This window comes from Xyrauchen texanus, chromosome 23, assembly GCF_025860055.1.
Source record: "Xyrauchen texanus isolate HMW12.3.18 chromosome 23, RBS_HiC_50CHRs, whole genome shotgun sequence".
NCBI classification, from domain to species: Eukaryota; Metazoa; Chordata; class Actinopteri; order Cypriniformes; family Catostomidae; genus Xyrauchen; species Xyrauchen texanus.
Genome location: NC_068298.1, coordinates 42,976,112 through 42,998,288, shown reverse-complemented (window position 1 = coordinate 42,998,288; position 22,177 = coordinate 42,976,112). Strand labels below are relative to the sequence as shown.

The 22,177-nt window shown below is 40.8% G+C and overlaps 1 protein-coding gene and 2 long non-coding RNA genes across 3 annotated transcripts in view; 2 read left to right on the top strand and 1 right to left on the bottom strand.

Moving 5' to 3' along the window:
* Positions 1 to 22,177, bottom strand: part of LOC127663491 (uncharacterized) — a 49,622-nt gene that overhangs the window by 13,315 nt on the left and 14,130 nt on the right. The window contains exons 3-4 of the mRNA XM_052155090.1: positions 17,407 to 17,558; positions 13,564 to 13,689 (exon numbers count right to left, since the gene is read on the bottom strand). Of these exons, the coding sequence (XP_052011050.1) occupies positions 13,564 to 13,689; positions 17,407 to 17,558 (278 nt within the window). The remainder of the gene's footprint in view (positions 1 to 13,563; positions 13,690 to 17,406; positions 17,559 to 22,177) is intronic.
* Positions 18,980 to 20,762, top strand: LOC127617086 (uncharacterized). Its single transcript, XR_007967273.1, has 4 exons — positions 18,980 to 19,215; positions 20,160 to 20,216; positions 20,510 to 20,587; positions 20,738 to 20,762. It is a non-coding gene; the product is annotated as an uncharacterized LOC127617086 (long non-coding RNA).
* On the top strand, positions 20,862 to 21,604 carry LOC127617085 (uncharacterized). The gene is made up of 3 exons (XR_007967272.1): positions 20,862 to 20,953; positions 21,120 to 21,279; positions 21,366 to 21,604. It is a non-coding gene; the product is annotated as an uncharacterized LOC127617085 (long non-coding RNA).

The window sequence follows — 22,177 nt, the reverse complement described above, 5'->3', positions numbered from 1 at the left end:
TACAAACATTGCTAATTAGATTTTCAAAAGACAGAATGGTATCAAATATAACACTGAAGTTCTTTGCTGTTGAAGATGATGTAACAGTACATACATCGAGAGTCAAATTATATTGTAGTGGCTTATTTTTAGAGTTTTTTGGTCCAATAATTAGTACCTCTGTTGTCAGAATTGAGTAGAAGGACTTTTCTGGCCATCCAATCTTTTATTTCATTGCTACACTCTGATATTTCGAGAATTGTGAAATCTCTTCAGGTTTTGAAGAAATATAAAGTTGTGTATCGTCGGCATAGCAGTGGAAACTTATTCCACGATTCCTGATAATATCTCCCAGGGGAAACATATACATGGAGAAAAGGAGAGGCCCTAAACTGATCCATGTGGCACTCCATATTTCACTTTTGTTTGGTTTGAAAATTCCTCATTTACATAGACAAAGTGGTAGCAGTCTGCTAAATATGACCTAAACCATGCTAATGCAACTCCACAAATGCCAACATAATTCTCTAGCCTATTTAAGAGAATGTCATGATCTATCGTGTCGAATGCAGCACTAAGATCTAAAAGCACTAGAGGAGAAATGCAGCCGCGATCAGATGATAAGAGCAAGTCATTTTTAACTCTGATAAGTAAAATATATGAAAAATTTCGGTCAGAAATTTGTCATATATACTATTTCTCTGTAGAAATTAACATATTTTGGAGGATACTACCTTTTCTAGTATTTTTGACATAAACGGGAGATTTGAAATCAGTCTATAATTAGCCAGTTCTCCAGTTTCAAGTTGTGGCTTCTTAATAAGCGATTTGATAACTGCCATTTTACAGTTTCTTGGGACATGTCCTAATCATAGCGAGAAGTTAATAATATTAAGAAGAGGTTCTGAAATTACAGGAGATACCTCTTTTAAGAGCTTAGTTGGTATAGGATCTAACAAACATGTTGTGGCTTTTGATGTTTCGATAAGTTTTGTTAGCTCTTCATGACCTATGACAAAGAAGGATTGAAGTTGCATGTGAGGAAAATTATTAGACACTTTTCTGAGGTGCTATGACAGATGATTGCATAATTCCAATTTTATTACTGATTATTTCAATTTTATCTGTAAAGAAATTCATGAAGTCATTACTCTTGTACTGCGACATAATATCTGGTTCTGTTGAGGCTTTATTCCTAACCAATTTATCCATAGTACTGAATAATCATCTAGGATTGCTGTGGTTATTTTCTATGAGTTTACTAAAATATGCTCACCTGACCGAGCTTCTCTCTTGGAGAGCATGAGTGTGATCATTGTACCATTGTGCAGGGCTTATTTCTTTAATTTTCTTTAACCTTCTGGGCTCTGAGGGTATTTTGGGCCCTGGAGAAGTTTTGACATGCCTTGACATTTTTGCTTTTTTCAGTTGCTTAAAAACATATCATAAACAAGTCTGATAACACTGTATTCAGCACAAACTGGGCTACAATAAGTTGTGAGCAACATGTGTGTACAGGTTTGTATTTCTGAGAAAATAACGTTTATGCGTGGTTTTTGAAAAATCTAAAATTTTAAGTCACTGAAATAAGGCAATATAACACATACTAAACATTTGTCCACAAGACTTTTGAGAACTGGATCTTGTAGCCTAGATTTTTTGCTACAAAATTATGTGAAAACCATCCTGATCACTCATTCATACAAAACAATATAGTAATTTAACATTTGTAAAACACATTGTGTTGATGGGTAATATGCGAGGAGGTGTGTACTATCACGAATATTTATGTGATTCACACCTGAGGATAAAAAAGACCCCTCCTCTGGGCCCATCAATGAGGAATGTGACAAAGAGAATGAATGTGAGGAGACTTAATGAAGTCAAGAAAAATCAAGTTTTAAGTTAAAAGTAATCTGACTATATATTTTCTTTACATAAAGGCTTTACTTAATTTTAGACCTAAACTACTGTTAAAAGAAGTCTCTTCTGCTAACCAAGACTGGATTTATTTGATCCAAAATACAGAAACAACATTGATATTCTGAACTCTTTTTACAATTTAAAAGAACAGTTTTCTATTTAAATATATTGTAAAATGCAATTTGTGATCAAAGCTGAATTTTCAGCATCATTAGTGCAGTCTTCTGTGTCACATGATCCTTCAGAAATCATTATAATATGATGATTCTCTAATATGGGTATATTTAAAGTGCATTTTACTCATTTACACCTGGACAGATATTTGCATGCACAAGCTTTGTTTATGATAATGAGGCAGCATAAACGCTATTTAAAATATAATCTAAACATTCATATAATTTTATATCATATCATATTACATATCATATTTATATTATACAGCATACAATTTAAATACCTGCTTCAAACGTTCATCGGAGTCCCGCTCTTCTTCTGAGGAAAATGTTAGCTCTTCCATAATATTCTGGAGGTTTCTCGTCTGTATATCGTTGCAAATGTGCAGAAAAATGAATGAAAAGTGCTTACAACCTTACAGTTGGGGGGCGTGTACATTTGCGTTGACGTCTAAGCACATTAGCGTGTGAATGGCGTGCTCTGCTGGTGGGTGGGATCACATTACAGATAATTAGATAGCCTAGAAAAAACTGTACATCACTTTGTTTCAAACAGATTATATTGCAGGAGAATATTTGTTTTAAATTTGAATTGTTTTATTTAAAAGTAGACATTTTAAGCTTTCTTTAGACATATGTATCATGTTTATGTGAGAAGTATTCGCGGAGTTTCAGTTAATTTTTGTGACTATTTTCTGAAATATGCTTGTGAACACAGAGACTGCTAAAAAGCTCACCCTTTTTATTATCTTTATTTTACAAAAGCACAAGATTTTGTTGTTATTGTGAGTGTACACAAATAAAAGTAGACCCTTTATAGTCTCTAATGATGTCTTACACTTATCTGTATACCCAAAAATGACGGAGTATTTTAAGTTGTTTCTGCTGTAATGACGAAAATATCCAGCAGGACGAGTCCGTCGACCCCAGAGGGTTAATCGAAGTGGGGCGACAATATCAAGAGTGATAGAGAAGACTGCATTTATATTTTTTGTTATTTCATGGAAGTGGAGCGTAGTTGTAGCGGGAAGACCAGCAGGTACACATCATCACATCATTAGCTGGGTACCTCCTAGCCAATCGTACGTAAGCCAATGCTTTATAAGTCCGCTCACCTTCTATCACATTGCTGTTTCGGTGTGCTAACACTGCAAACCCGGATCTTCACCCATATCTCATTCACTCCGGAGATCTCTCTCAATCGCATTGCACGACCCGGCGCGGAAGGAGCGCACACTTCACGAATCCTGCAAAATCATCGGCTCAGGCAGCAGCCGGCTTCCATCAGAAATAATTCATTTTCATATCCATCAAATGCATTCAGATCTAGTCATGGGTCTAGACCTTCCGTTGCCATGTTACCTGTTCATCACAAAGTTGCAACGCTGCCTGTTCAATATAACGCAGTCGCATCAACATCAAAAGCCAGTATTTTACGTCAACAGCGCATTCACTCTCATAGTATGGCAGACAATCGCGTAATCTCATGAGGGCAACTTGACCAAGGTTCATTCACTTGTCATTCATAGTCTGCATGCCCGAGCATTCCCCATCGGGGAATTAAGATAATTATTCATGCATATCATCATGTACAGTCAACGCTTATCATACGGGCTCTCATTACTTCATTCAGTAAGATTCCCCCATTTTACGGCCACCTTCGACCAAATCACGTAACGGGTGTGTTCCAATCCAATTCATAATCCCTATGCCCTAGTCACTAGGAAGACCGAGCCCATGATGTGAGCATTCCGAGGGAGCATGACATCACAGTTTCACCTAAATTACTTAACCAACTTATGTATCTACTGGCTGTATCTACTGGCTCCCCTGGAGTATGGACACAGTTGGAGTATCTTTTGAAAGAAGACACTTTGGGCTTCACTTCTCAAGTTTCAGAATTAATATATGTTGTTATTTTAGCAACATATATTAATTAATTAGCAACAAACTACAATCTCAAAAAAAAAGAAAAAAAAAAAGTTTTGGACTTTGAGATGGGCCCATTCTGTTTAGAAGACTTCATATCTAAGATAATATACAGTTTTACAACAGGAATGCTGCTCAGATTGCATAGTTTGTCGAAGAACGACGATGAAGTGTAATTCTTCCAGGTGAGATCTCACGTAAACAATGGAGAACATATCAAGATTTATAATTACTTACAAGTGCTACTGGACGTTATAGAATGAACTCTGTCATGGACAATTGACCCAAGCAGGCTGAACTGGATTCATCTGGCGATCGCGATTTCATAATAAGGTATGAAGTCCCGTTTTGATATTGCATGTTGTCATCCGCACATCTGGCACAAATAAACAAATTGCTGTTTCTGGAGGACTGCTTTCTGGCAGAGTGCTCAGAGGATGTGCAGACCAGCTAGCAGATGTTCTTACCGACATCTTCAACATCTCTCTGAGCAGCGCCGTTGTTCCAACGTGCTTCAAGGCCACCACCATCATCCCCATGCCAAAGAAGTCTTCAGTGTCCTGCCTCAACGACTACTGTCCCGTCGCACTTACACCCATCATCATGAAGTGCATCGAGAGGCTCGTCATGAGGCAGATTAAGACCCAGCTGCCCCCCTCACTAGACCCACTGCAGTTTGCGTATCGTTCAAACCGTTCAACGGACGATGCCATCACCACAACCCTCCATCTGGTCCTCACCCACCTAGACAATAAGGACTCATACGTTCAAATGCTGTTCATAGATTTCAGCTCAGCATTCAACACAATCATTCCCCAGCACCTGATTGGAAAGCTGAACCTGCTGGGCCTGGACAACTCCCTCTGCAACTGGATCCTGGACTTCCTGACTGGGAGACCTCAGTCAGTCCGGATCGGGAACAGCATCTCCACCACCACCACACTGAGCACTGGGGCCCCCCAGGGCTGTGTGCTCAGTCCACTGCTGTTCACTCTGCTGACTCACGACTGTGCAGCAATGCACAGCTCGAATCACATCGTCAAGTTCGCCGATGACACGACCGTGGTGGGTCTCATCAGCAAGAACAACGAGTCAGCATACAGAGAGGAGGTGCAGTGGCTGACGAACTGGTGTAGAGCCAACAACCTGTCCCTGAATGTCGACAAAACAAAAGAGATGGTTGTTGACTTTAGGAGAGCACAAGGTGAACACACTCCACTGAACATCGACGGCTCCTCTGTGGAGATCGTCAAGAGCACCAAATTCCTTGGTGTTCACCTGGCGGAGAACCTCACCTGGTCCCTCAACACCAGCTCTATCACCAAGAAAGCCCAGCAGCGTCTCTACTTTCTTCGAAGGCTGAGGAAAGCACATCTCCCAACCCCCATCCTCACTACATTCTATAGAGGGACTATTGAGAGCATCCTGAGCAGCTGCATCACTGCCTGGTTTGGGACTTGCACCGTTTCGGACCGCAAAGCCCTGCAGAGGATAGTGAGGACAGCTGAGAAGATCATTGGGGTCTCTCTTCCCTCCATCAAAGACATTTACAAAAAACACTGTATCCGCAAAGCAACCAGCATTGTGGACGACCCCACACACCCCTCACACAAACTCTTTACCCTCCTCCCGTCTGGCAAGAGGTACCCGTGAGTCAGCAGAGTGAACAGCAGTGGACTGAGCACACAGCCCTGGGGGGCCCCAGTGCTCAGTGTGGTGGTGGTGGAGATGCTGTTCCCGATCCGGACTGACTGAGGTCTCCCGACGTTGATATCCGATCTCTGTTGCATGATAGCAAGTCAAGTCAAGTGGTTTTTATTGTCGTTTCAACCATATACAGTTAGTACAGTACACAGCGAAACGAGACAACGTTCCTCCAGGACCATGGTGCTACATAAAAACAACAAAGGACCAACATAGGACCACATGAGACTACACAACGAAATAAAATACCTATATAAACTACCTATATATACCTATATAAAGTGCACGTGCAAACATGTGCAAAAAGTACAGGACAGTACAACAAATTACTGACAATGAACAGGACAATAGACAGTGCAGCGCCGACCAGTACTCAGTAGTGCAAAAAGATGACAGTTTCTAAAAATGTAAACATAACATACTATGAGATAATGTTCTATGCACATAGCAGTTATTGATGTAGCAGACAGTTATAAAGTAACAGTAATTAAAGTGCAACTCAGGACACATGTGTGTCAAACCAGTCTCTGAGTATTGAGAAGTCTGATGGCTTGGGGGAAGAAGCTGTTACACAGTCTGGCCGTGAGGGCCCGAATGCTTCGGTACCTCTTGTCAGACGGGAGGAGGGTAAAGAGTTTGTGTGAGGGGTGTGTGGGGTCGTCCACAATGCTGGTTGCTTTGCGGATACAGTGTTTTTTGTAAATGTCTTTGATGGAGGGAAGAGAGACCCCAATGATCTTCTCAGCTGTCCTCACTATCCTCTGCAGGGCTTTGCGGTCCGAAACGGTGCAAGTCCCAAACCAGGCAGTGATGCAGCTGCTCAGGATGCTCTCAATAGTCCCTCTATAGAATGTAGTGAGGATGGGGGTTGGGAGATGTGCTTCCCTCAGCCTTCGAAGAAAGTAGAGACGCTGCTGGGCTTTCTTGGTGATAGAGCTGGTGTTGAGGGACCAGGTGAGGTTCTCCGCCAGGTGAACACCAAGGAATTTGGTGCTCTTGACGATCTCCACAGAGGAGCCGTCGATGTTCAGTGGAGTGTGTTCACCTTGTGCTCTCCTAAAGTCAACAACCATCTCTTTTGTTTTGTCGACATTCAGGGACAGGTTGTTGGCTCTACACCAGTTCGTCAGCCGCTGCACCTCCTCTCTGTATGCTGACTCGTTGTTCTTGCTGATGAGACCCACCACGGTCGTGTCATCGGCGAACTTGATGATGTGATTCGAGCTGTGCATTGCTGCACAGTCGTGAGTCAGCAGAGTGAACAGCAGTGGACTGAGCACACAGCCCTGGGGGCCCCAGTGCTCAGTGTGGTGGTGGTGGAGATGCTGTTCCCGATCCGGACTGACTGAGGTCTCCCAGTCAGGAAGTCCAGGATCCAGTTGCAGAGGGAGGTGTCCAGGCCCAGCAGGTTCAGCTTTCCAATCAGGTGCTGGGGAATGATTGTGTTGAATGCTGAGCTGAAATCTATGAACAGCATTCGAACGTATGAGTCCTTATTGTCTAGGTGGGTGAGGGCCAGATGGAGGGTTGTGGTGATGGCATCGTCCGTTGAACGGTTTGAACGATATGCAAACTGCAGTGGGTCTAGTGAGGGGGGCAGCTGGGTCTTAATCTGCCTCATGACGAGCCTCTCGAAGCACTTCATGATGATGGGTGTAAGTGCGACGGGACGGTAGTCGTTGAGGCAGGACACTGAAGACTTCTTTGGCATGGGGATGATGGTGGTGGCCTTGAAGCACGTTGGAACAACGGCACTGCTCAGAGAGATGTTGAAGATGTCGGTAAGAACATCTGCTAGCTGGTCTGCACATCCTCTGAGCACTCTGCCAGGAATGTTGTCTGGTCCAGCAGCCTTCCGTGGGTTGACTCTACGTAGAGTTTTCCTCACATCTGCCGTGGTAAGACAGAGCACCTGGTCGTTGGGAGGAGGGGTGGACTTCCTCGCCATCACGTCGTTCTGCATATATAGATATATATATATATAGATAATTAAACACAACGAATTATAATTAATTAAGAATATACATCATGCAGACAGGCTGTATTAATTTTCAGAACACCTTAATGGAATTAACCCGTACCACAACCAATCAGTTCGCCAGCAAACCACTTTGCTCGATACTTCTTGATCAATTCTCCAGAAGGTTTATTCTTAGTATAAGCTTACTTAATCAAAGCACGTTAACTTACTTTGATAATATCAGCTCGTAGCTTTAGATCGCACATTAAAGAGGCTTTGCCTTATGACCAACCAACACAGACAATCAAGTGTATAATTGGGTTTAATACAAGGAACTAGGATATATCACTACACTTAAACAAACATAGAACACATTTAACAACAAACATTTAACATAGAACAAACAAAGTAAAACAGGAAGGAAAATAAAGAGATTTTAGAGATAGCAAACTTGTTACAACAGTTAAACCTTAAGAGCCAGCAAGGGAATTACACACTCTAACGCATTTGAATTTAGATGGAATAATACTTGCAAAATGGACCTTTGTGTCGCTGAACAAGGCTGCGTGTGTGCGTGAATGTCCTCGTTGCGTCCGTGAGCTGGAGGATATCTGTTGGTGCTTCCGGAGCATGGATCGCTCGCGGGAAGTGCAAAGCATCTTAGGAGTAATGGTTGAAACTGAGAGAGAGAGTCCTTTCACCCGGAGGATATCGGACTGCTCCAAAAACGTAGAGTGTTGAGCTTTGTCCGAAGACAAGAAAAAGATAAACGCCAAATAAAACCAAAGACATGTCTGACGAGAGTTTGAAGAGAAGTTGAAGAAACTTGAAGAGGTTCAGAAGAGAAAGTAAGAGAAGAGCGGAAGAGGAAGAAGAAGAGAGAGGTTCCACACCAGGTCCTGACTTTTAAGGTAGGGAGGTCACGCCTCCTTTGGGAGGAATGACCCAATAAGGCTCCTCAGTTTTGGCGCGAGGTGGTTCCCTTTGTCTTGTCAAGGCTGCTCATTTGCCTAATTTATGACAGGGTCCGGATGTGGTTGGAATCACTCAAAAGATGGTAAAACATAGCAGAATACATTTTAATGTAAACTTATATATATATTCAGCTAGGGCGAGTCGTAAGGTTAAATTTGATACCAAGAAACTTGTATTTGGTACACTTAAAAGTGAATATATATTTTAAGATTATTTATATAAGCCCTCAGAGTTTAACTACACAACTAAACAATCTTAACTAGTTTGATATAACAGCAGAAATACCCAAGCATACGGGAATAAAACATATTTCCTTAAAAATAAGCCATTTCGTGGTTTTAAATGGTATGAGTGTATAGATTTTCAGTGTGTAGATGGCGATATCACGAGTGTCTCTGGAGAGGCTCTTTGGGTTGTAAAAACGTCAAGAAGCATTCTAACTCCCAGACTTGCTGGCACTACCTGGTGATTTAGATGGGGAGTCACAGGGTGTGGGGGTTTTAGAACCCTTAGTAAAAATGTGTGCATTGCATTCAGAATTAATGAGTTCATGATTTTCCATTCATACTCTACACCGATTCACATCAACACACATTCACAAAGCAGTCTTGTGCAAGATGATTTGCACAAACATGCACACATTTTTGTATGTTTTGGGGCACACCTCCTTCAAAAACTAAACTGTCCACTGCATCTTCAGGGCTCTATGCCGGGAGTACATGAAGACTCTTGTGTTCCTTTTACAGCCAACAACTAAACTCTCATGAAGCTGAGACATTATTATTCTCACCGTATTTGCTCCAGCTCGAGGAATAAGAGAGAGAGAGAAGAAGAAAAAAAACAACCCACAACTCTAGAATTCTAGACATCACACATATTCTCTAACCATGCAAGCTTCCCCCTAAAGAAACATGACAGGATCAGGTCTATTTTCACGTCGTCCCCTGGTCAGTTTGGGTCTCCTAACGCAATCTCCAGCCCTATCAGGCCACCTCAATTTTGCCATGCTTATCATTCCTCAAGGCCACTCCGCCATTTTTCCGCCTCCTCACACTAGCTCATTCCATAGACAGCCTCTCCTACCCACCAATCGATGATGGCTGGCTGGCCCCTATTTCTCGGACATGGCTCCCTCCATAGGATTCAGGGGTTGCCGTCTAGGACCATGGTTCACAGGGGAATGGCCAGAATTATACTTTCTTTAATATAGCTTCCTACGCTCCAGATGCTCTCTTCGTAAGTAATCCCATTGCTAGATATTTCATAATTGAATGTATTTAACAAATGTTCTCGATCTACAATCCCAGTCTCGATGCGGCTCAGCGGAGGGAAGAAAGAAATGACACCGAGACCCAAGCTTCAAATCCTTCCTCGCCATTCGTACAGCACTTCATCATTCGGTCCAGCAAACAACCTTCCCCTCTACCCTCCAATGAAATGGTTCCTTACCCTATATGGGGTCAAATATATGTTTGAGTTCAGAAATAGGAAATACATTCCCAGAACCACTGCAGCCTCGTTCCGCGATGACACAGCAAGCTACATCTACAAAAGAAGTTTAAAATAGGCCTTTCTTATTCCACACCCATCATCACGGCCAGCGTCATATGGGTTCCCTCCAGAAACTCAAAAGCATCGTAGTCATGTGACAATTCCGCAGTCGTTACTACAATCAATAAAGTGTGGCCCTCCTCGAACCATCATGTCCCCTATGAGACGTCTGACATGGCAGAGAATTTCCCGTAACTTCATCATCCCAGCCAGACACATTCCCAGGTTTTTCAACATAGTCTCTGACCCCCTCCCTCGCTTCGCAGGAGTTCCACAAACCAGCTCGACGAGCACCCTTCAAGGTATACTGGAATCTACAATGAAGATGCTCGGCTGCTGCTCTCCCCAATCATACCTGAAATAGTCAACTTGACCCAAATCATCAAACAAGCTCAACTCCCCATCAGCCATAAGTTCTCATGCATATCTGGTGGTGGTTGGTGGCTCTTCCCCAGCTCATCCCACAATCTACACAATGATTCAATTCAAGCAAGCTCACAGTTCACAAGGACAGCACATAATCATGCCCCCACCCTCCCCCTCGCCGGGCTTCCATAAGCTCAAGCACAGCTCCTTCGCATAGGTATTGCTCAAACCAGCCGTCCTCGCCAGAAGCTCGCACCATAACGAGATGGCTTTCAACAAGTTATGGTACAACAACATCGCCATTATCATATGGCGTTATCTATGCTGTTCACTCTGTCAAAGATAACCATCAAACAACTTTCCCTCATCAGATGGTTTTCATATAAAAAAAATTCTTTCAACAAAGGGATTGCACGCAACGTCGCCATAACCGTATGGCTTTACGCATGTTGCTCACCTTTCGGCAAAGATACCTCAAACAACTTTTCCCTCGCCGGAGGGTTTTCATACCAAATGTCTTTCAACGATGGGACTGCACGCAACGTCGCCATTATCGTATGGATCTACATACGTTGTCCCCTTTGGCAAAGATACCTCAAACAACTTTCCCTCGCCGGAGGGTTTTCATATCAAATGTCGTTTATCTTTCAACAAAGACACTGCACAGCAATGCCGGCCTAAAGCAAAGATTCTGCTCATCAGGGGCTCTCGACAGAGTGCTCAAAATCACACTCGAGAACAAAGAGGAAATGCACAGGGATAAAATCAAACTCGAAAAAACTGCTTTCCCATCGCAAAGGCTTCACACAACCACGCCAGAGGTATTGCAAATTTCACGTCAAATTCTGACGCTTGCATCTCTTAATTCCTCCTCCAGAATAAACGCCCAACACAAGACCTGGCTCGTACCAAACTGGATCATCTCTTTTGGGGGTAGTATACTACTTTCTCTCTTTTTGGGGGTAGGCTCCTCGCACCTGCCCCCTATCTCCGGCAGGACATGACGGTTCTGGGTACAACTACCTCGGACTGCCGGACGGGGACTAGGCCAAAGAGAGAGACATCACCTCCCGTTTTACATCTATCAAGTAAATGGCATCTCAAACTTCACTCAAGCCTGCGTGTCTTCCCGATAGAAATCAAGTTCTTCAGGGCTTTGGGTTTTATTGTGTGTATGAGATAGATCTGGAAGATTATTAGTGAAGCTATCTTTAGTGGTTGAAAGAATAGTTCTACCTGAACGATAGCGTGGTGTAGATGGAGTAACATTAGCTGATTGCAGCATACAAGAGACGAGGTAATGATCCGAGATGTCATCGCTCTGCTGCAGAATTTCTATATTATCAACATCAACTCCATATGACAAAATTAAATCTAGCGTATGATTATGCCGATGAGTTGGTCCTGTTACATTTTGTCTGACTCCAAGAGAGTTGAGAATAAATGCTAATCCCAACGTATCATTTTCATTATCTATGTGAATGTTGAAGTCACCAACAATTAAAGCTCTATCTACAGTAACTACAAGATCTGATAAAAAATGTGCAAATTCACCAAGGAAATCAGAATAAGGCCCGGGTGATCTATACATTGTAGCAAGGACAAAAGTCGACAGAGATTTTTTATTTATATCTGACGGTGTCACATTAAGCATTATTAGTTCAAAAGACTTGCATTTTATCCTGTCCACTGAGTAACACCAAAAACTTCACTGTAAATTTTAGCAACACCTCCTCGACCCTTCAGACGAGGCTCATGTTTACAACAATAACCTGGGGGAGTAGATTCATATAAATTAATATATTCATCCGGTTTAAGCCAGGTTTCAGTCAAAGAGAGCACATCCAATCTATGATCTGTAAACATTTCATTAACAATTAGTGATTTGGTAGAAAGAGATCTAATGTTTAGTAGCCCTATTTTTATATTATGTGTATTTTTAATTTGTTTGTTTTGTTCAAGTTTGACCATAATAAAAAAAATTCTAAATTATTTAGTGAGGGTATTGTGTTTGGTAGTTCGGGGAACAGACACAGTCTCTATGAGATATCTAGGTGATACAGTCTCTATGTGTTGTAGTTTATGTGACCTGTGTGACTTCTCAAGGCAGCTAGCAGACGTTCGGATTAACCAGTTTGTCTGCTTCCTGACCTGGGCCCCAGTTAGTCAAATACTGTCATTATTAAGACTATGATACAAATTACTAGAGAGGAGATAGGCACCTTCCCTGGAGGGATAGAGTCCATCCCTTTTGGTAGGTCAGGTCTACCCCAAAAACTCTTCCAATTGTCTATAAATCCTATTTTATTTTTCAGACACCACTCAGACATCCAGCCATTCAGTGACACTAATCTACTATACCACTAATCACCACGACCAGAGGGGACCAGAGAGGGGACCAGAGCATATTACAGTGTCTGACATCGTTTTTGCAAATTCGCACACCTCTTTAACATTATCTTTAGTGATCTCCGACTGGCAAAGCCGGACATCGTTAGTGCCGACATGGATAACAATTTTAGAAAATCTACGTTTAGCATTAGCCAGCACTTGTAAATTTGATTTGATGTCAGATGCTCTGGCCCCCGAAATGCAATTAACAATAGTGGCTGGAGTCTCTATTTCCAGGTTCCAACATGATTCTTAGTGGGTGTATCACTGAGTGGAGAGAATCAATTGGAAACCCTAACAGGAACGGGAGAGTGGTGTCTCTTTGCTGAGCGAGTATGCCACAGAGACGTCACCCAAATGCCCTGCTGCAGGGGCTCTACAGCCGGAACCAAAGTGTGTATGTTGCTCTCTGTACTACTCGCATCTGAAACAGTATCTAACGGCTTCTCTTTCTCACTGACCTCCACTAGCGTTTGGATGCGAGTCTCCATCAGCCTGACTAATTCCTTACATTTATCACATGTGAATCCTTCACTGCTGACGCAGGAGGCTATTGTAAACATGTGACATGCAATGCAGGAAGAAATAACATGAGCGGATGCCATGACTTACCGCAAATTGTTTGTTGTTGGTTGTTCCTGAGCGGTGAGGGTTTGAGATTGATATGAATCCCTCATGCAGTTGTTTGTTGTTGTTGGTTGTTCTTGATAAGTAGTGCTTTGAGATCGATGGAATAATCTGTGTACCGCAGAGGAGAAAAAACGGGTGCGCGCTGAAAAAATTGCACGCAGTTTAATCGCAATAAAAATAGAACGCGGGTGCAGGTGGAATATGTGAGCAGTTAAATGGCAAAATGGCAGATGTTAAGGATTAAAGGCTGAAAACAGATATATAAGCGATGCTAAAAAAAACACAGACTCTAGCTAGGTGCCAGCAGCAACAGGTAAAATACACGCAGATGAAACAGTAGAAAAGCAGAAAAACCTGAAACGCGGTAAACACATTTTTTATTTTATTTTTTGACTTTACATATGTTAGCCATACAGGTGAAACTCAAAAAATTAGAATATCGTGCAAAAGTTCATTAATTTCAGTAATTCAACTTAAAAGGTGAAACTAATATATTATATAGACTCATTACAAGCAAAGTAAGATATTTAAAGCCTTTATTTGATATAATTGTGATGATTATGGCTTACAGCTTATGAAAACCCCAAATTCAGAATCTCAGAAAATTAGAATATTACATGAAATCAATAAAAAAAAAAGGATTTTAAATACAGAAATGTCGGCCCTCTGAAAAGTATAATCATGCATATGTACTCAGTACTTGGTTTGGGCCCCTTTTGCATGGCATGGATGCCAATGCGGCGTGGCATGGATGCTATCAGCCTGTGGCACTGCTGAGGTGTTATGGAAGACCAAGATGCTTCAATAGCGGCCTTCAGCTCTTCTGCATTGTTTGGTCTCATGTCTCTCATCTTTCTCTTGGCAATGCCCCATAGATTCTCTATGGGGTTCAGGTCAGGCGAGTTTGCTGGCCAATCAAGCACAGCAATACCATGGTCATTGAACCAGGTTTTGGTACTTTTGGCAGTGTGGGCAGGTGCCAAGTCCTGCTGTAAAATGAAGTCAGCATCTCCATAAAGCTTGTCTGCTGAAGGAAGCATGAAGTGCTCTAAAATGTCCCGGTAGACGGCTGCGTTGACTCTGGACTTAATAAAGCACAGTGGACCAACACCAGCCGATGACATGGCTCCCCAAACCAACACAGACTGTGGAAACTTCACACTGGACTTCAAGCATCTTGGATTGTGTGCCTCTCCATTCTTCCTCCAGACTCTGGGACCTTGGTTTCCAAATGAGATGCAAAATTTGCTCTCATCAGAAAAGAGGACTTTGGACCACTGAGCAACAGACCAGTTCTTTTTTCTTTAGCCCAGGTAAGACGTTTGACATTTGAAGCCCATGTCCAGGACCCGTCTGTGTGTGGTGGCTCTTGATGCAGTAACTCCAGCCTCAGTCCACTCCTTGTGAAGCTCCCCCACACATTTGAATTGCCTTTTCCTGACAATCCTCTCCAGGCTACGGTCATCCCTGCTGCTTGTGCACCTTTTTAATCCACACTTTTCCCTTCCACTTAACTTTCTATTAATGTGCTTTGATACAGCACTTTGAGAACATCCAACTTCTTTTGCAATTACCTTTTGAGGCTTTCCCTCCTTGTGGAGGGTGTCAATGATGGTTTTCTGCACAACTGTCAGGTCAGCAGTCTTCCCCATGATTGTGAATTCAACTGAACCAGACTGAGAGACCATTTAAAGTCTCAGGAACCCTTTGCAGGTGTTTAGCTGATTAGTGTGTGACACTTTGAGCCTACAATACTGAACCTTTTCACAATATTCTAATTTTCTGAGATTCTGAATTTGGGGTTTTCATAAGCTGTAAGCCATAATCATCAAAATTATATCAAATAAAGGCTTGAAATATCTTACTTTGCTTGTAATGAGTCTATATAATATATTAGTTTCACCTTTTAAGTTGAATTACTGAAATTAATGAACTTTTGCACGATATTCTAATTTTTCGAGTTTCACCTGTATATCTGCTTGGGTGTGGCAACAGGTGATCACACTCACTCTCACTCACTCACACACACACACACACTCGCACTCGCACGCACACACCCTTATTTATCCAATAACTTGATAGAAACAGCACTATGAGACTCAGCCTGTGGCCTCAGCAGTGTCATTAAACCTAATTTTTTAACCACTCCACAATTTTATATTAGCAGTAAAACTATTGTTTTGGCTAGTCGTTTAAGACATTTACTTTGTGCACAACATATTTCCAACAATTGTTTAAAAACAAGATGGTTTCACTTTTAATTGACTATATCACAATACTAGTGAGTCAGAAGTTTACATACACCAAGTTAACTGTACCTTTAAGCAGCTTGGAAAATCCTAGAAAATTATGTCAAGCCTTTAGGCAATTAGCCTAAATTGCCCTTGTTCATCCTTGGGAGCAATTTCCAAATGCCTGAATGTGCCACGTTCATCTATACAAACAATAGTACGCAAGTATAAACACCATGGGACCATGCAGGCATCATACTGCTAAAAGAGATGCATTCTGTCGCCTAGAAATGAATGTAGTTTGGTGCGAAAACTGCAAATCAATCCCAGAACTACAGCAAAAGACCTTGTAAAGGTGCTGGAGGAAACAAGTGGACAAGTATCTATATCCACAGTAAAACAAGTCCTATATCGACATAACCTGAAAGGCTGCTCAGCAAAGAAGAAGCCACGGCTCCAAAACTACCATAAAAAAAGCCAGACTACAGTTTGCAAGTGCACATGGGGACAAAGATCTTACTTTTTGGATAAATGTCCTCTGTCTGATTAAACAAATATTAAACTGTTTGGCCATAATGACCATTGATATGTTTGGAGGAAAAAGGGTGAGGCTTGCAAGCCAAAGGACACCATCCCAACCGTGAAGCATGGGGGTGGCAACATCATGTTGTGGGGGTGCTTTGCAGCAGGAGGGACTTGTGAACTTCAAAAAATAGATGGCATCACGAGGAAGGGAAATTATGTGGATATATTGAAGCAACATCTCAAGACATCAGCCAGGATGTTAAAGCTCAGTTTCAAATTGGTTTTCCAAATGGACAATGACACTAAGCATACCTCCAAGGTTATGGCAAAATGTCTTAAGGACAACTAATTCAAGCTATTGGAGTCACCATCACAAACCCCTGACCTCAAAATTTGTGGGCAGAACTGAAAAAGCGTGTGCGAGCAAGGAGGCATACAAACCTGACTCAGTTACACCAGTTCTGTCTGGAGGAATGGGCCAAAATTCCAGCAACTTATTGTGAGAAGCATGTGGAAGGCTACCCAAAATGTTTGACCCAAGTTAAACATTTAAAGACAATGCTACCAAATACTAACAAAGTGTATGTAAACTTCTGGCCCACTGGGAATGTGATGAAAGAATTAAAAGCTGAAATAAATAATTCTCTCAACTATTATTCTGACGTTTCACATTCTTAAAATAAAGTAGTGATCTAACTGACCTAAGACATGGAAAGTTTTCTATGATTAAATGTCAGGAATTGTAAAAACATATCAATATAAATACTGTAAATAGTAGGCTACAAATTATGCAATTTAACAATAAATATGTAAAAATCATATATTAAATATAACATCTTATTGATTATTGATTTTCCTAGTGTACCTAGTTAGAAGGTCTTTATAATTAACAGGATTAGCTGAGAGATATTTTTATATATGCAAGCAAATGGAACATTATAACTGAAACAAATCAAAATTTAGTGAATCAGAATCAAATCGGTAAATCTATATCAATACCCAGCCCTCATAAACATTCTTTAACCGTGCACATCCCTACTCTAGACACAACTATGATAATGTCACTTACATTTGCCAGTGAAACCTGCAGCGCTTGCACAGACCTGGCGGCCATTTCTCCACACAGTTCCTTTATGTTCTCAAGAGAGACCCAGCCAACATCTCCATAGTCAATCCTGCTGACCTCCACCTCAATTTTTGTGAAATCTCTCTGCTTGCTATCTGAAATCATCATCAATATTTAAACACTCATGCAACTTATGTTATGCAACACTATGTTAGCCATAGTGTTATAGAGCAACTGTTGTTGATATAGTTAAAACAAAATCAAGTTCTGTTGTTCCAAACCCAAATTACTCTATTTCTGTGGAACACAAAAGGAGAAATTTTGAAGAATGTTCATGTTGCTGTCCAAGAAACAATTAAAGTTGACAGTGATCGAAAGCATTTGAGTGCAAAAAATGGACAAAAGTCTTCTGATGCCATCACCGACAATCATCCCCTCTTCATGGTGTTAATCTTGACAATGAAATTACTGCTAAAAATGTTGTTGACAGAGGGCTTTTTTGTCAATGATAATGAAGACGAGACGAAAAAGACATTAATTAAAACTTACTGTTGTCGAAAATATGACGAGAAATTTTTTTTTACTGCAAGATATTAACAATGCACTAACACCATTTTTAAAATAAGATTTTTCTTTAAAGAAAGAAAACTTGACACATCTGCCATCCCACATCGTTTCAAAGCAGCTTTACAGAAAATCATACATTAACAAAAAATGAAATGGTAATATATATAAAGTCTTAAGAGTCATTATTGTGTAGTTTGATTAAATATTATTGTAAAATGTGTATAGAAATAAATAATAATTGTATTTAGAACCCCTGTGGGCAAGCTGAAGGCGACTGTGGCAAGGAATACAAAACTCCATAAGATGTTGATTAATGGAGAAAAATAACCTAAGGAGAAAACCACTGTGGGGGCCAGTTCCTCTCTGGCTACACAACATAAATATAATGCCAATATAAGTTATTTGTATGCAGTGCAAGTCATGGTTTACAATTTGTGAACTAAAGTAAGTGTTAATGTCCAGTGTTTAAAAAAAAAAAAGAACTGTAAGATTAATGACTAATGTCTTTGAAGTTCATCCTGGATTAACTACAGAAATTCACATAGATGCTTTGTCTTATGTTAGTGGCTGATGAAGGTTTTTGTTGGCAATTAAATGATAGTCTATGTATTCCATTTCATGAGTGTAGTCCATCAATAGACAAAGGTGATGCAGGCAGAAATCAATGAGTTGCATCACATTTCAACCTGCAGGTAATTTCGGTGAGGTTCGGTGGGGTCCATCCCAAATCCAAGGTTCAGGTAGTGGCATATGAAGTATCCCATGTCTTACAGATTGCGTTGGCATCAGTTCATCCTCTGAAGTCAAAAGACTGAAATGATGTCTGGTTGGCACAGGCTGTAGTTTGTCGTCATCATTCAGCAACACATAGCAGTGGAGCCTGACACCAATCAGGAACAGAGCTGGATCTGGCCGGCTCTGGTAACCTCAGGATATGAATCCCAAGGTTGAGACATGAAAACAAATATAATAATATTTAAAAATCTAAACGCATTATAAATGTTAAAAATGTATTGCTAAAACACATGACAAAGACTGAACTGTGAAGTTCCGCTGTCGCCATATCTGTTTCCGGTTTACTTGCGCGTCGCCCAAAATGTCTTTTTACTCGATGTCTCCAGAATCTTCCGAAAATACGCGTCAGCGATGTTCATCGCATTGTTGATGCCTGGTCCCCTGCTCCGACAAGCAAGAGGGACAAGGGCTTTAAACTCTACATATCGAGTTATCTGCACAACTACAAGGGTAAGTATTTTAATCTAATGTGGTGTGCCAGCAGATAGCGGCTAAGCTAGTTCAGCCACGTGTTCATTTTTAATGTAACGTTAGTATAGAAGCTTGTTTTTTCTTAGTTTTAAAGCAGACTGTTTGTTAATTTTTGTGATAATTGTGATATCAATTATATTAACTTGGTGTCCTCTCAGTTTCTAATAAAGATCAGGACACCGGTGAAGTCACTGTCAGGGCATTGTGTTACAGGTCCATGAGAAAATCAGAATCAGAATCAGCTTTATTGCCAAGTATGCTTACACATACAAAGAATTTGTCTAGGTGACAGGAGCTACCAGTCAACAACAATACAAACAATACCAAAAAACAGCAGCAAGACATAGGTAATTAAAAACAAAAAGAACACAAAATAAATAATTATACATATACGTACATACACTCACCTTCATACATACCCACATACACACACGTAGTGCAAATCTAATACAATCTGTATATAAAGAACAAAAAACAGTATATTATGTACAGAGCAATGTAAGTAAAAGCAGATAAACCTAACAGTTTGAGTGTATGGTGAAGCTAGAATTAATAAGACCGCAGTTATAGGCTTGTTACTTTAATAGCCCGATGTTCCTGGGGACTCGGCTAAGGTTATTCATGATTAATGTAACTCAAATCAAATGAAAACAGTTATTGTAGGCAGGGTAAGTTTCCCTAGCTGGTCCCCTCTGTGTAAAATGCGTTCTTATTCAAGTTTTCAACTCAGTCATTCGTTTAAGATGCAATCTTGTGTTATAAGTATTAGGCTATCATGATTATACAGTGAGCAAGCTATATAAATAAGTATTTAATATAATAAAAGTGTAGAGCAACAACCGAGGGTGTAAGGTAAAGGCTGAATATTGTAGATTTATTACAATATGTTGCATGTTTCAATTAAAATACCTGTGGATATGCAGGAGCACACACTCTACAAAGGCCTGACTGGAGATTTGCCTGATCTATCCGTCCTTCAGGTGAGTAGGGATATAACAACAGCACATTTCACTGTACAGTATGATATATCAACCAAAATCTGTATACCAATATTTCATTTTCTTTTCCTCCCCTTTTACAAACAAATATTCTGCTTCAAAGAAAAAAAATGAAATTGATGTTATCATAAGGGTTCTTCATTATGAACTTGTATGCCATGCATAACATACTGTGGATAGAAATTACAGGGAAAGTTACTGGTATGATAATTGTGGTTATATTATATTACTATTATATTTAGTGTATTGCTAATCAATATATTGTTACTTCCCAGATGACAGCGGCTCGCTTCAAGAGCAGGTGAAGCAAGTTGGGACAATGTTGAAGACATTTGCTCGCACTGGGCAATCAGGTACAACTTGCAAACAACACCTGTGGTTGTTGGTTTAATTCCCACTGGGGCCACCTGTACATGTAGTAGACCTAGATATAAATGTCATAGTTTAGTAGTTGAAGGACCAGGACTGACTACTTTATTCTTTTATTCTGGGAACCCCTGTAGGTGCAGATCAAACCCTAATGCTGCGGCGTCTTGGAATTTGGCGATGTTGTGCGTAGCATGGACGACAAAATGCTATGCTGCAACGTTTCAGTGCCAATGTGTCTGTTGGAGAGTTATCCCTGCCAGGGGATCTGTTACTCCCCCCTAGACACCCAGGAAGATTTGGCGTTGCTTGACAACAGTTTGAGGCAGGATAAAGATCTCCAGCAACGATTTGTAAGTGTGCCGATTTCGTTTATAACGGTATAGGGTAATCTAAAAAGTACAATTAAGATCGTACACTGCATATTCTACAGTCTGAATCCACAGCCTGTCACGTTTTAAATTTATGAGAAGCTTCAGAGAAATGTAATTTGTAACATGTTTTTTTTTGTATTTTCAGCTTCGGTTTTTGGCAATCAAATGTGGGAGGGACCTAAAGACAACCGTGTGGGGAATGCTTCAGAGTATCTTCTCTAATCACCTTTCCATCAATACAACCTGGACTGGTGTAGGGGATAAAGCATGTTTTAGAGACATGTTCCTGAAGACCATTGTTCAAAGTAAGTTGGATATTTTTTTTATATTTAAGTAGATGTGTATGACCTTATGCCATTCAAATGGAATGACAGATTTTTATTTTCTACAGGAGCCATCCGGAAGAACCCGGCAACACAGGATGCCACTGATGAGGCGATCCAGGTTAACGTTACCTGAAAGGAGCATCTGAACATGAAGGTGGAAAAAGGCGCCGCACAGCTGAGAGGGACCCACAGCTGACCCCTTAAACCTAGGCTGACTACTGACACCCCAGCATCACTGACAACTGGAACCCTTTCTTTATCCTGCAGTCAGTAACATCAAGACCCCTAAAAAAGCCTGCTAAAAGGAGAGACTACACTCACCCAATCCACAGTGTTCACTGTGGAAATTGCTCTTTTTTTTTTTTTTTTCTCGTGACCCTGCTTTGAGGGCAGCTCCTTGGATGAATATGGGATGGTTTGTCCTTTTATACAGGCGCACGAGGAATCACTGAAGATATGCTAATTTGCACTGCCTCATTCTGGAGGTCAGGGAAAACCGGTGATTCTTAGCCCACTACGCCACACAGTCCCCAACCTCTCCAGACATTCTGATTGGCTGTGTTCTCTACAGCCAGATTTTCTGCTGTTAATTATATTTATTCCCATTTGTTGTCATGTGTAAATTGAATGTCAAAATGTATATTATACCTGTTATCCTGCACATTCCTTGATACCAAAGATCTCAATTATTTCATATACAATTTGCTGCTTATTTCATTGTTACAGTGCTTAACTATTCTATTTTTAAATATAGCTTGTAAATCCTAGATTATACATCTAATACTTGATATTTGCACATTATCTGGTATCAAATATTCTACTTACCGTGACTTTAGTATTAGCTTATTTCATTCCGTCAGTGCTTAACAATTCTATT